Below are 15,604 nucleotides of genomic sequence, written 5' to 3' on the forward strand. Positions count from 1 at the left end.
CTGATTTAAAAACAAGAAGGACTTCTCCCCCATTTGCTGTATACATCATTTTTTCTTCATCCAGACTCCAATACACTGCAAGTTAAGTCCAGCTGGGAAGAGAGCAAGAGAGTAAAAAGAACCACTGTTGAGAGATAAGCAGAAACTGACAGGAGAAGGACTCAAATTCCTCACCACTTACCCTGTCACACTTTCAAAGGGACCCTTCCAACCACTTTCTAAATGCTTGGGATTTCTCCTTAATGGCACAAGTTATCACTGTCACACATATTAATATAATTCCATTATCTATATAAATTTGGGGGTGGGGAAGAAAGAAAAATGAGAAGAATGGAAGGCCATAGTCCCCTCCATTCAATTTTTTAATACACAACAGAGAACAGGATTCCTCTTTCTCACAAACATTTGCATGCAAATGTATACTTATTTTTAGGCCAAGAATCTTGTTGAAAAGACCGTCTGGAGCAGATCATATCCCCATGGATTCATATGCAATGTCCTACAGACTGAGTCCGGGCTTACTAGGTGCTATCTAGTATTATGTATGAAGCAAACCACCTAGCGGTATTACTACTGTCGACTCAAATTCCTCTCACCTGAAATACACTTGGAGACAACCTGTTTTTCTCCAGAGTTACCAGCATAAGCTCTGGAGATAGCCCATAGCCTTTGAACAAAACTTTATCTGATTGTCATCAAGAAGAGAGTTATAAAGGAACACAAGCTAACTAATGGGTTAATGAAACTAACAAGCAAACAGAGACTTCCTCCTTCCTACACTGCAGCCACAACTAATTTCGCATGTATCTATATTTTACATGAATGTTGCTCTGCTATTGGTTGTGGTATGGAGTACTACATCATTTCAAATTTAAAGTTCAAAAAATTCACACCCCAGCTCACGCTAGAAAAGATTAAAGAACATTAAAGCTATTTTATGCTTATCCCATATCACAATATTATAAATAAATTGCTGCTTACCTGAAATTCCTCTTTTACTGCTTGCAGATTGTAGGTAAAGAACTTTTGATAATGCTGAAAGAGTAGAGCCAGCAGTAGTGAGAAGGTGCTTGGTATTATTAAGAGGCCCTTTGACAGAGGAGCTTTATCTTCAAAAGAAAAACACACACAGACACACATATGCAGTAAAAGTTAAGGTGAGAGTTCTCAAAACAGTTTAAAAAACAATCATGCTGTGTGCTAATTAAAACAACAACTTTAAACTCAGTTTGTTTTATAATTACAGTGAAATGTATTAGATGACTAAAAGAACTTTCCAACTCATTTTACCAAAGTTTTGGTTCAAGCTGTGAAAACAAAACAAGCCAAGGGCATGCAGAAAACACCCAATTCACTTCAAATGCTCAAACTAAGCCAGAAAATGACGTGCCATTTTGGGTTTCTCTGGGGAAAGTTCAGTCCAACCTGACACCTGAATCCAGAGTGTGGCTGGGAGAAACAAAACTCCATTCTCCCATAGGAATGCCCTGGAAAAATACAAAATGCACTTTCTTTTTCTTCTAATTGAACAGATTGAAACACACAAGCAAGCTAGGCCTTTATAAAGAGGTGAAGTGTGCTAAGAAAAAATCTGATGTGTTTCTAAAATATGATTTAAAGGAAAAGAAATTCCTCGCAATATTGTTATTTTGAGATAGTTGATACCAACATTCTTAGCATAAGAAGCATTTTTTCTGCAAAATGCTTGGGCCAAACAGCGCATAAATGCATGGAGTAGAAACAGAAAAAAACTTATTATTAGAGGGTGGTGTATTATAGGAATGAACTTGCTGTTTTTCTGTAAGATAAATGAATTGTTAGGTGAAATCAACCTGAGCTCTGAAAACCCACAGGATGAATTAAGGGTGAGAATAAAGGACTACTACTATGGAGTAAACGGTATGTTTTTCCTTTCCACCCAAATGTCCTCATCTCCCATGTGAGATGCTATAATTAGAGTCAGGCGGACTATTTGCAAGGATCCGGCAGCAGTATCTCTATAGTCCCACCAAGTATACATCTAGTCATTAAAGCAGGAATAAGCTGCTTTTGGAGGTCAATGAATGAGTTTGGGATTTTGAGAGCATATTTTGGGAGGTCTCACAAAATAATTGCCAGGGAAGACTCACCTAGTCACAAAATCAGTGGGATTGATCCCTGCTATGCTGTCAAGCACCACTGGATGTTCCCTATCACCCTTCTAAGTTATTTTTGTTTGTATTTTTCTTGGTAAGTAGCATTCCTTTGAACAAAGCATTGGGTTGTAGCCAGATACCATTTCCATTTGTTAAGAATGCCAAAAAAGCCCATATGTTGTTTGGGGGCGTTTTTGTATATAATGAATATCCCCAGCTTTCAATTTTTTAAAAAAATTAACTGGGAAGAAAAAGCAGCTTGTGGGATTTACATCTAATCATAGGCTTATTATGGAAGGTGAAATGAACTGACAGACATTCAAATTAATTTCTACCAAGTGTGCAATGTTTCCAGGTTAATTTTACTGCTTTATTTATGCACATCTTATGCTCTACCTGTTACAACACTTGTTCTTATTTGGTGTTTTACTTCCTGCTACTTTATTAATAATATTTAACATTTTGTACACAGAAATATAGATTTATTTAATAATTTATCCTAAATTTTATATACAATTTAGCATTCTAATTGTTAGATTCTAACCTCTTGTGCATGCAACATTCCACAGATTGCACTGTTCAAGTAGACTAACTACAAATATATTCAATGAATATACAGGCTTTAATCTGAAGCATAGTTCACAAGAATGCATCTGCATCATCTAAAATTCTCGATCTCTTTCATCTAGTTTTCTCTTTTTACATCCACCTTTGTCCTGTATTTCCCTCCATATTTCTCTCATGTGTCATCTCTAGCATCTCTCTTCTTTCTCTTCTCTTCTACCTTCATTTTCTTTCTGTGTACATAAGACCCAAAATACAAAGAAATATTTTATGAGTGCGTTCCTTCATGTTTTTTCCTAACCAGCCATACATACCAAGTAACTATTTTGTGGTTTTGCCTGTACTATTGTTTTAAAAGCCCAAATACGAATGGCAACAACTGATGGTAGCCATCTTATATGTTTAGTTTTTGGTTTCCCACAGCAGCCTTTTTGTGGGTATATCCCCAGCATTTTTAAAGATTTAACTCAAATCCTAGGGAGAGTGAGTCTCAAAGACTAACCAATTTAGCAAGGTTTTCCCAAAAGAGAGAAAAAGTAACAAGTTCCGTGTTTTTCCCTGTTCTATCCAGAGATTATTTATTATTTATTTTATTTTATTCATTTTCTATCCCTTTATTATTTTTATAAATAACTCAAGGCAGCAAACATGATGCCAGAGAAGGGACCCAGGACCATTAAAAAGCAAAGCATGTGCTCTACAAAAAGCAAATGCCCTTCCTATAGAAACTCTATTATAGAATATTTTTATTTAAAGGAGTATCACTGGAGAATGAGCAAATTGTCCAAATCTACCCACTGAATAACTCAAACCCAGCTCTCATACAGATGAGAGAAAGGGGCATAAATTCCATGTTAGAGTAACACTATTCCATTGTATAAATTAAACAATGGAATTAAAGAGCAAATTGTCCTTTCCTTATAAAAACTGAAGTTCAGAAAAACATCTTCAGAGTATGAATACATGCCATTTTAAAAGGTTTAAGAAATGTTGCAATATATATTGCGATTTCCTAGAGTGGTATAAAAAAGTTACAGCCTGGTAGAAAAATACTTCTATTTAAACGATGTGTCTTAACACTGTATCAATGTTAACAGTTCCAAGAGGAAAAAATATTAAAATTATTTATGGCTGGATGTTTTGACATTAAGACATTGAGATTAAGACATTTGACATTCTTAACTCAAAACAAAAATACTCAATACTTCATAACTGGAGTATTACAGGTAAACAGTTCCTCACAGCTATGGAGATTCTTTGGACTTGGTCAGCAAGATAGACTTGATTTTCTTAGTTAGAGTCACTTACTTTCTACCCTGCTTACAATTTGCTTAACATTCATGAGCTTGGACCTGGAATCTGCATGCCATCCTGTTTTAGTAGTGAACCTTCAGAGTTATTGTACTTCTAAGGAAAAGGACACAGAACTGAAACTTCAAGTAGGAAGGTTCAACTAGCAGTACAATGTCTACTTTGCTTTTACAGGTAGTCCTTGGGTTACAACCCTAACTGGGACTGGAATTTCTGTCGCTAAGCAAAGCGGTCATTAAGCAAAACATCGTGTGACCATGCCCATTAGCAACAGGAGCTCCCACAGTCCAGATTGCAGTCATTAGGCCAGGACCATACGCTTCTCCTGCCCTGCATGAACTGCCTCTGGCTTAGTTCACTCACCTATCTGCCCCCCATCTGCCCTGCACTCTGCACTTACCCCTGCCGCCCCCCACCCTCTTCTTCCTCCCGCTGCTGGCCTGGGATCCAGGCGCTGGGTGAGGGCACAGCCCCAGGACCCACGCATGGCAAAGCCTCATCTGCTGAAGGGAGCTTGCCAGACCTGGATAGGGAGGAGGCAGCAGGACGGAGCTGGCGGAGGAGGCAAGGTGGCACTGCAGGCGGCACTGCCCAGTCTTCCACTGCTGCCACAAGGAGTGACAGTGTGAGACTAGCCTGGAGCTGCCATAACCTAAAGATGAAGCAGGCACTAAGCAGAGAGGACAAAAGCCAGGAAACTTGTCTAAAAGATCCCTTCAGGGAGGTAGACAAGAAGGAAGCAAGTCGTTAAGGAAACAAAGGAAAAATGTCACCTGAACCAGACAAAGGAAGTTGGGCCTAAGCACAAGGAAACCCCCACCCCAATCCCATCAACAGCTACCAGACTTGTAAATTAACAAGGTCAGAGTAGCTGCCAGTCTTGTGAACCAACAAAGCAAAGACTTTTGGGGACAAAAAGGGGTCCCAAAGCCCACCCACTCCTGGAGTAGTCTTTGGATCCAGACTTAGTGCCTGGCAGCCTAGTTGAGAAGGACAAGTGTGGATGAGTGTGCATGTGAGAAAGAGCAAATGTACCTTGCAACCAGTAAAGTTTTGCTGTTACTTTAAATTCACTGGGTCTCCGTGGGTTACAAAGAAACTGTTGTGCCTCAGTGTTTGGTTGGAAGTTATTTGTGTGTGTCCCTAATTATTTCCCGGCTGTTGACCAGGGCTGTGTGTCTCGTCTGCTCAAGCCGCACCTATCTGGAAAACCCAGGTAGAAAGCAACGGGAGCCGACAAGATCTGTGTGCCTCAACAGGCTGTGAGTGTGTGAGTGAGTGACCATAAGCCAAACCTGGGAGCAGTGTAGGTAACAATGGCTCGCAGACCGTGGGGAGCGCAGTGGTGGCTCCCGGGGTGAAGGTGGCAGCTGCACAGGAGGCGCCGTTCAGGGTGGCAGCAGAACTGGAGGAAGCAGAGGCACAAGGGCTCCCCAGAGGCACAGCACATGCTCTGCAGCTTGCGTTGGAAGCGCTCCTGGAAAACCAGCCTGGGGGCTTCAGCAAGGGGTGGAGGCAAACCCAGCACCCACAGATCCTGCCCATAGGCCCTCTGCTCTGAGCCTGCCCTCTCCCAGCCTTCCGCCTGCAAAGCCTCGTGAAAGGCCAGCAGCTTCCAACATGCTGAAGCCTGCAGTTTGGCTCTCCAGGAGCCTTTCCAGCACGGACTCTATAGCTCACGTTGGAAGCTGCACCCCTGCCCAGCCCCTGGATCCCAGGCTAGCAGTGGGAGGAAGAAGACAGCAAATGTCAGCTGGGGGTGACGGCAAGAGGGGAAATAGGGGGTGGGAGGGTTGAAACAGAGGCAGTTTGCACAGGGCAGGAGAACGTGACTGTGGCATGCTGTGACCGGCTGTAAATGCAGGCCAGTTGCCAAGCACCCAAATTTTGATTAGGTGACTGCGGGGGCATTGCAACAGCCAGAACTTTGAGGACCGGTTGTAACTAAAATTCATTCAGTGCTGTCATAACTTCGAATGGTCGCTGAACGAATGGTCATAGCCCAAGGACTACCTCTACTAGTCACCCAACATGCTAAACTAATTTTTTGTCACACCTACTAGAATATAGAAAGTATATTCCAGACCACAAATGTAACTATAGAGAAAACAGGTCTCTCTATAACTGTTTTCTGTTATAGAAAATTGCATTAAGGTTTTTCCTGATGATCTCAGTGGTTAACCCAATTTATAATAGCAGTACATCAATTATCCTAGTTCCAAACAGTTAGGTCCTTATATGTCATAAGCAGAGGCCTTGAAATTTGTTCAGTAACTAACTGGCAGTCAGGATAGTTTTTTTAACAGTAGTGTAACATATGCACACTCAGGCACCCTACTTAGCAACCTCACTAGTACATTCTGCATCAGCTGCAGCTTCCAGTCCAACCATGAAGTACAGATTGCACTACAGTAAACTAAGCATGCACAATAGTAGCCAAGCTGCCTTTCCATTGGTATACAAATGGAAGCAGATATTAGGAGCTCCTGACCACATAAGTCACTTGGACATTCAAGGAGCACCCGCAAACTATACAACTGTTCTGAGGGAATGCAACACTACAGAGAACAGACAAACTTTCTTAATTCTCATTCCCAAGATCCATGCAATCACAAGTTCTCTGTCTGGCTTTATTCTCAGTTTATTGATTTTGTCTACTCCATTACTACACAGTCCCCAAATTGTGATTTTTTTTACTAGTTAGTAGGGTAACTGTTACCAGAACCACTACTAAGGACACTTGACCAAGTTAAGAGCTGACTGGGTAACCATGTTGGAGAAACAGGGCCATTGTCTGACCACACTTGCTGGGTTCACACTAAACGCTGAGTTCACTTCTCAAACTAGCATATCAGATAAGGCATGTCTATTGTGTGTACTCAACCAATACATTCGCTGGAGAATCATCACAAAGGTCATTGGGATGGCAGTTTAGCTGCTATGCAAAAATGTTGGGATTAATTTTAACTTGCTCTACCATAAAGCTGGTGGGAGTACTGGCCATGGTTATCAATGTATCATGTGAACAAAGTCAAACACATAGGTATACGCAATTTTTAATTCTATTATTCTCAGCCTCCAAGCACCTGGTTCAATAGACATTTACAAACATAGATATAAAATATTTTGTGAAGTGCATCAGGGTTTCCCAAAGTGGTCAGTATCAACCACCAAGGGTCAATGGGACTATCCATTATTGTTCATTCATCCAATGAATGATTTGGCTCAGAGAAAACCAGCTCTAAAGCTGCAATCCTAAACAAAAATGCTAATGAGTAAGCTCTATTTGAAAACAATGTGTGAACCAAGTCATTCTTGTTTTGCCCTTGCTTAGGCTTAATGTAATATATGAACTAAGCTCCTGTATGTTTTTCAACACATCCGGATTAAAATAAGCTCTGCTCATGGATATGAACATAGCCCATGGTAAATTGGGATCCTCATAAAATATGTTATCTGCATCAGCAACCATTTTCTATAAAAGCACATTAGCATCATGTACTAAGATTTCTTTCAAATCATGAATGCTTTTTGAATCTGGTCCGATTTAGATCACTGTAAATACACTATAGCAAGCACTGGGCCCATGTACAACTCACTAACCATTCATGCAGAAACATGAACACATTCTTTTTATTAAACCACATTCCTATCTGAACATTGTGGTTTGTTTTAGCTCAAGATAATTATCAAAAAAAGGAAATGCCATCTGACCATGACTAAGTTCAACTAATTACAATGTTGTATGAGAAAAGCTATTCCTTTCATACAGAGCACTCAGCTACTGGTTTTCAATTGTAATGCCTTGCATTGTTAGCTACTCTGCACTTCTGCCTTGTTTACCTGGAGAACTAACAGAGTAATAAAAAACCAGCTCAGAAGTTACTAGGTTTCTGGGTTCTGCAACATTGTTTAATTGGGGAAAGGTGTTCTGGGGTTTGAACAGTTTCTCTCCTGAACTGGCAGGTTTCTGTATGTGTTCAACATGTTGGCTGAGAAATGGCCTGGAAAAAGTGTTGTGCAATTGCATTCAGTGGGTCGTGGAAATGTAGTCACAGACTTGATTCACATATCATGCCAAACTTTAAGATGGTTAGTCTGGTTTTGGCTTAGCATGCTTTGTGAACTCTGTCACTGCGGTTTTTAAACTATGGTGTATGGTTTAGTGTATTTATGCAAATTTAGCAACTTACAGTGGTTTGAAACCATAACTAGATAATTTAATTAGGTCACACCATTAAACATTATTTTAATCCTGCTGGCCCTATGCATGATTGTTCAGAATAAATTTTTCCAATTGGATTTATATCCAAGAATAAAATAAGGACAGTAGTGTTAGTAAGCAAAAAACTGGACTTTGGGATTGATGGGATGCTTACTCTGGATGGGTTTGTACTCCCCAAGTAGAAGCAGGTTTGCAGTTTTGAATGTGCTTCCTGATCCCAGCTGTAACTGGAATTTCAAGTAACAGCTGCGGCAAAGGGGTATGTTTACACAATTATGACCAAAGTGCCACCTTCAATCTTTCCTGAATCAGCCAGATTTAGCAAGTTACCCAGCCCTTGTTACAAACCAACTTGACTACCGCAATGCATGTGGGGCTACCCTTGAAATGGATCCAGAAAGTACAACTGGTGCAAAATGCAACAACTAGGTTGCTGACCGACACAAGGATACCTGTACTGAAAGATCTATTCTAGCAGCCAACTGTCTCCCCACTACAATTCAAGGTATCCTTACTGCTCTATAAAGCGTGACTATGCAGGTTAGGGCTTACCTATCTGTGAGACTACCTCTCCTACTAAAAACCTACCTGGTTACCAGAAGTGAAGATACCCCTGATACTGGAGATTCAACTACTGGTATGCAAGAATAGGTGTGGCTCCAAAGCCGTGGAATGCACAGTAGTTGAAAAGCACTGCCTTAGGATGATGTGCTTGACCCTCACAATCTCTTCCATCAAGTGTTTGTCACTTCATTTAAATGTTTGATTTTTATCTAGATTTTAATTCTAACAGTGTTCTGTTTACATTGTGCACTTTTTCCTGTTGTAAGCCACCTGGACCGTCACAGAAAGGAAAGATGGAGTATAAATCCAGCTATAAACAAAAAGATAAGGAGCTGCCCACTTCATTTGCAAGATTCATCCTTTCACAAAATCCTCACTGAAAGCATAAAGCTGCACCGACTGGCTAAAAGGGAAAGACCTGCTTTACCTCAATTCAAATTAACTAGCCGACCAGCAAGAGCTTGTCGAAACAGGCGAGGGAACTTACAGGCGGTGCTTCTGCACGCCTCGTGGCGCAACCCACGAAGTTGAAAGGCAGTGGAGAGCCCGGCGGATCCATAGCTGGGCTCGCGGATGGCTCTCTGAGCCGTGTTTACCTAATGAACCCAAGGTTGGCGGGTTCCCACGAGAACCCACGCGGACGGGTTCCCAGAGCAGGCTGGACCCAAGGGCGACCCCAGCCTTTGGGTTCCCTGAGCCGACGGCGAAGCCTCGAACTTTAAGTCACGCTCCACCCCGGGCAAGCAAGGGGCGCGGCGCTCGGGCCCGGAAAGGGCTCCGGGATGGAGGCTCGGTCCCTGCAGAGGGAGGGAGGAGAAAGGCGGGGAGCCGCCTAGGCGCGCCGCTCGGCTCCCGTCCTTTTCCCCCACGGTGCGGCCCCTCCTCCAGGGCGCTGGGCGGCGAGGGAGGCGCCTCGGTACTTACACAGCCCGCTGGAGCCCGTGCTGGTGAACATGGTCCCGGGCGGGGAGGGAGGGAGCGGTTGCCCTGGCGACGCGCGTGACCTCCCTTCTCTCCCGTCCCCGGGGGAGCCGCCGTTCCGCTGAATCCCCTCCGGAGGCCAAGCAGCCGCGGCGACAGCCGGGCCGGGAGCTCCCACTAAGGCGGCCGGGATGGGTCAAAGCCGGTAGGGCAGGGAGACCCCGCACAGCGCCCCCTGCCGGAGCCGCCGCCTCGTCCTCTTCCCGGACGCGCGGCGAAAGAACGGAGGGGCCGGAGTTTCTCTCGGCTCTGCAAGACTCCGTCCAAATAGGCGCCTGCCTGTTCGGGGGTGGGCAGATTGAAGTCAGCCTGGCTGAGCGCACTAGGAGTCCCAGCCTGCTCCGAAACTCACAGGGGAGCATCTGTCGAGTCTTGCAGGTGACCCTGCGGACGCGCACGTCGTCGTTTTCTTGGCAATGGCAGCCCTGCGGAGGGGGTTGGCCGTTGCTTCAGTTTTGTTTTGTTTTACTTCCCCGTCTAGCTTACATGCCTGGGGTTTCCTGGTGATCCCACATTCGGGGAGTCGCCCCTTGTGAACCTGCTTAGTATTTAAGGTCAGCTGGATGCTGCCATCTGCTGCAGAACTGCAGATTTGTGAGTTAAGGGTGCACCTCTGTGCATCTTTGCGTACAGGCCTGATTGACATCTCTGACACAGAAAACCTGAATAGGATATGGTTGTACCGTCGTTTGGTTTCCCCATGCTGGCTGGGGAATTCTGGGAGTTGAAGTCCACCCGTCTTAAGGTTGAGAAACACTGCTGTAAACTATGGTGTGTGTGTGTATGCCACTGGCTGTACTTCCTGAATGGTTAGTGCCCCACTTTTGTCAAACCCCTTGAATGACAGCTGAAAGTCCTGACTTTGCTCCCATCTGGGTGTGTTTCCTTTCAATTTCAATGTGGTGGTGTACAGAGGCCAAATGCCAAAACAGTTAACCTTGTTCCAATATTTCTGGTCCTGATTGTATACAGTCCACCTTCCCTTAAGTTGTTGGAGCAGAGAGATACAGGGCATGTATGGGGGCATGACATAAAAGGCTCCCTTTTTCTTATGACTTCTTCCAATTTAACAATGCATGTATGCACGTGCACTTTCTGTGTTAAAAACCAACATAGAAAAGACATCTAAACCAGTGAAATTAATGCATGCCTCAAACAAAGAAAACTAAAACTGTATTTATTTCTGAAATGAAGCAGAATAAATTATTCTCCTAATGATAGGATATTGGAAATTATTGTTTGTAACAACTCACTGTAACGCGGATTAAGGGCAAAATCCTACCTAGCTGTCAAGGTGATTTTACGGGAGACGGCTCCTGGATGATTTAGGCCACTGAGGGCTTCATCTGGAATGCAGAGCTAACATCTCGCAACATGAGTTAGGATTTAAGAATAACAAGAACTGAGTTCAAATCCTTCCTCAGCCACTAATTTATGATAGCTTTGCCTAATAAATTAGGCTATACATGTTACTCCGATTTTCTTGGAGGAGAAACTGGATAAACATGTATTAGTAATGGGTGATGATAATGCTGGCTACATTATTTATTTATTTTATTAAACAGATTTATAAGGCCACCCAACACACACGGTGACTCTGGGTGGCTTACAGAATTAAAAAACATAAAAACACAGTAGACACCCCCCAGTGTGATCTCAAGACACAAGGCCCCTTTCCGTAACTGATAACATCATATGCCCTATCTTTGAAATAATTCCTCACTCAAATAGAGACAATTTTCAGAACTCTTTCCAGTTCCAGGGTCATCATCTTCACAAGGGCAACTCATGTACTCTAGATGGATATGCTGTATACCTTTCTGCTATTATAAGGCAAGGAAGTGAAAAAATAGCAACATTAAAAATAAATCCAGTCACGCTTGCTTTTTGTGGGCTGCTGATGTTTTGGGCTGAACGCTGCATCCAAACACAGCATCAGAACAATAGCCGTTTCCAGTGATGCAATCAGCTGGCTACAGATGCTTATGAATAGCTGTTCAGAGGCTTTCAGAAAACAAAAGCTGATACTTTTCAGTACAATGGCCCAAGCAGAAGAGGATTTGTAGTAGCCTCCTGATTTGTTTCTAAACCACACATAATTGCAATGATGGAGGATGCCATTGTGTTGTACATAGTAATTGTACTACAGAGAGCCTCAGTATGCAGATCTCACTTCTTCAAGTTCTTAAAGAGATGGCTACAGCTGGTGATGAGATACTGGGATTAGTGATTTTTAAAGAGAGGTTGGATAACATGATCATGTTATTCACTACATCATTCCCAACTGAAACTCTTCTGTAGTTGTACTTGTTACATTATAAAATCTGGAATTGCAGTGGTGTTTCTGAGAGACTTGTAGAGCTCAGTAGTGTACAATCTGCAAACTTGGGATGCTTAACAACTCTGGTTGTTTCTGACATAGTTTGAAAATATTCATGTGACATGGTAAGTTGTTTAGTTTGGTTAATGGGGCTGCCTTCATTTTATCCCCTTATACTGTACTATGCAACTCTTTAATCATGACTCAAGACTTTGCTAAAAGTAAATATGTTGTCCAAACATTTGTGTCTTATTTTTCTATTTAAAATATAAGATGCCTTATGATGGCACTCCACCTGTATTCCCTTCTTTTACCCGCTGAGCCATTGGAAAGGGCATTTTTGTAGCCTGTGCTGTAGATAAGGGAAAGGTGATTTGCCAAACCAACCAGGATGATGGAAATTTTAAAAAGAGGAAAGGCTTTAAACGTGCAAGCATGGACTGCTCTTCTCCTGTGATTAGCAGCTTTGGGCTGCTTCTTCATTGCCCACTTGTCTGGACTCCAGACCACAAGAGGGAGATGTACTGTATGTTACTTAGGTTAATAGTGGAAAACCTATGTCATTAATAATATTGCAATTCAAAGATTTGTCTCTCGAGTATAGAAAGAAATCATTGCCCAATGTCCCAGGTTATTTGTTTACTTTGGAAATTGCATTTACCATTCTTTAATAAACATTTGTATTAGCAGACTTGGAGCAACCTAAAACTGGAATTGTGCCAAGTGCTGACACAGCTAACACAGTTCGAGCCTGTAACAAGTTGCTTGCATGCCTAAAACATCGTAATTTCCTACTGAAGAACCTGGAAGCAACATTTTGCACTACTTTGCACTGGGAAAGAGATACTGAAAAATCAGACATACCTAATTCCAGACTAGGTTGAAAGGGAAAGTCATCTAGACAAATCAGGAACAAAGCCAAGATGTTAAGATAGTTATGATGGGAAAGCTGGCATCTTCCCTCTCAGGGGACCCTTATTTTGTCTACAATTTTAAGTTTTATATTTTAAACTTTTCAAAATGTCATCTGTTTACAACACAATCATGGGCTTCTATGTGCAGCTGGTTCTTAGGTTTCACCTAAGGAGTCAATTCCAGCTAGGTTTGTATTCATGCAGCACAGTTAACTGTGGCTAAACTAACTATCGTTTGTGGAATTAACACAGTTGGCTGGCTTTCCACAAATTAATCACACAGACTGAGTTCATATAACACATGTGGCTAAAATGTGGTTGACTAGTTTATGGTTCACAGTATTGGGTGAACCAACCTATTAGCCAGTGAAGATTAAATGACATATGAGAAAACTGAGTAAGCTGAGAGTAATTTCTCCGTATATTATTGCCAAAATTACAGGGTGTTAAGGGCAACACCCTGTGTATTTTACCACACTCAGGTATTGCAAGAATGTGTCATTCACATGCAAGTAAAGTATTTCACATATACGTAGGAAGAAAACAGGTATGCAACCCAACATTTTTTCCATTTCTATTAAGTTTTGGTGGGGACAGGGATGTTCTAGGACAAGATTATCAAGACAATTAACGCAGATTGGGACACAGTGCAAATTGCAGTATATTTAGCAGTAATAAAATTATATTCCAAAATGGTGTAATACCTCAGAATAGGAATTCAAACAGGCACATGGGAAAAGAAGGAAAGAGAAAAAAGATGGGAGGGCAAAAGGAGAAACAAGTGAGGGACAAAGAGGTGAATGAATAGATTCTTTTCCAGTACCAGAAATGTAAGAAGATATGGGAGCCAGTGTAGCATGGTGGTTAACAGATCTGGATTGAAGAGATCTGGAGTCAAGTCTGCAACAGAACATGTATCTCACTGGGTGACTCATTTAAGCCTTACCTATCTCACTGGATCATTTGCTGGGATAAATTTAATAAATTATCCCCACCCTAAGTATGCCTCCCTGACATATAAATGCAGTAAGGAAATAATATATAAGTAAGAATAAAGGGGGGAGACAGTGGGGGCAGATCCTTGGAACTTGTCATCTTTTCCCCAGAATTCCAAAGCCTTTCTTGAGGTGGCTTTTTTCATCAAATATTACATGAAATTCACAGGCAAATTCTCTTAAAACCTTTCTAGGCTCATCTTAGACAACTTTCTTCAAGTGGACGCTCTCAAATGTTTGGATCAACAGTGTGAGGAAAGCCATGGCAAACAAGTGAACTGCATTCTGATGTTATGTGAATCTAGACTCCCGTTACTTTGTGGTTCCATGTATTGTGCCAACCAAGAAAAGAGCTAAATGACCATGGTTAAAGTAACCACAAATAAGTTGCTAGCTTGGAAATGTATGTGCTTAGAATGTCTCTTGAGCCTGGCATTGGCATATTGGCCAATAATTATGAAGGAGAGATGTAACTTCTATGAATTGTCTCTCAGAAGCCTCTGTCAGAGTGGTTCAGTTATTAACCTTTTCATCCAGATAAATGCTTTAAAATGTTTTTTAAAGCCCCAAATGTGGATGTGCAAGGTAAGAGAGAATAAAGACACGCAAACGCTGTACAAAACTGTCAAATACATTTTCATCTAACATTGTTATGGTTCACTGTGTTGTGTCACCTGTTTCACCAAATTCTGTGAGGCTCCAAATGAAACTTTTCTACCCGAGTATAGATTATTAAAGATCTATAGTTTGGTGTAGTGACTAAGGCACCAAGCTAGAAACCGGGAAACTGAGTTCTAGTCTCACTTCAGGCATGAAGCCAGTTGCATGACCTTGGGCCAGTCACTCTCTCTCAGCCCTAGGAAGAAGGCAGCGGCAAACCACTTCCAAATATCTTGCCAAGAACACTGCAGAGACTAGTCAAAACAGTCATCAGGAGTCAATGCTGACTCAGAAGCACAGAAAGAAAAAATCATTAAACAGCAGCATGAAAATCTTGCAGTCACGTTACATGATGAGAAAGATGCCAGATGAATGAAAATCATCAACCAAAATGACCCAAGGTGTTCCGTGGTGCTTTGCATTCAGAGATTCGTAGGTTCAATCCTAACATCTCCAAGTAGGACCAAGAAAGAAAAATCCAGGAGAACTCTGCCAATACAGTATCACATCAGGCTACCTTGTCTATTGCTCAGTATAAGGCACTAGTTTTTGCACTGAATGAATGAATATACTGTCAGTCAAAATAGTTGTGAGATAGCTTATTATAGCAGGCATGATTCATGAACTAGATGGTTATTAGCTTTTCTTCAGCAGAGGGGGAGAGACTATTTAATCATTGCTAAAAATGTGCTGAATATGAAGTAATTAAATGAAATAATTCATGAAGCCAAAATGGTGAGTTACAAAAGGCGTAATCATGAGAGACTAGAAGGAATGTAGGGAGTTGGCAAGGTGTGGGGAGTATGGAGGAGGTGAGGAGGCGAAAAATAATGCCAAGCCTGAAGTTGTGCAAATTGTCTTGCCTTCAATAAGATTGGGAAGAAGGAGGGAAAAAGAGAAAGAAAGAATTATCTTAGGAGAAGATTGCCTAAGAG

At 42.0% G+C, this 15,604-nt stretch overlaps 1 protein-coding gene across 2 annotated transcripts in view; it reads right to left on the reverse strand.

Moving 5' to 3' along the window:
• Window positions 1–9,956, reverse strand: part of UBAC2 (UBA domain containing 2) — a 108,275-nt gene extending 98,319 nt beyond the window's left edge. The window contains exons 1-3 of one of the 2 annotated variants that reach the window (XM_063304818.1): window positions 9,724–9,956; window positions 2,680–2,932; window positions 982–1,109 (exon numbers count right to left, since the gene is read on the reverse strand). In XM_063304818.1, the coding sequence (XP_063160888.1) occupies window positions 982–1,109; window positions 2,680–2,797 (246 nt within the window). In that variant the 5' untranslated portion in view covers window positions 2,798–2,932; window positions 9,724–9,956. The remainder of the gene's footprint in view (window positions 1–981; window positions 1,110–2,679; window positions 2,933–9,723) is intronic. The other variant, XM_063304819.1, reaches the window with a different exon arrangement.
• Between the last annotated feature and the right edge of the window lie 5,648 nt (window positions 9,957–15,604).

Source organism: Candoia aspera, chromosome 5 (assembly GCF_035149785.1).
Source record: "Candoia aspera isolate rCanAsp1 chromosome 5, rCanAsp1.hap2, whole genome shotgun sequence".
Taxonomy (NCBI): Eukaryota; Metazoa; Chordata; class Lepidosauria; order Squamata; family Boidae; genus Candoia; species Candoia aspera.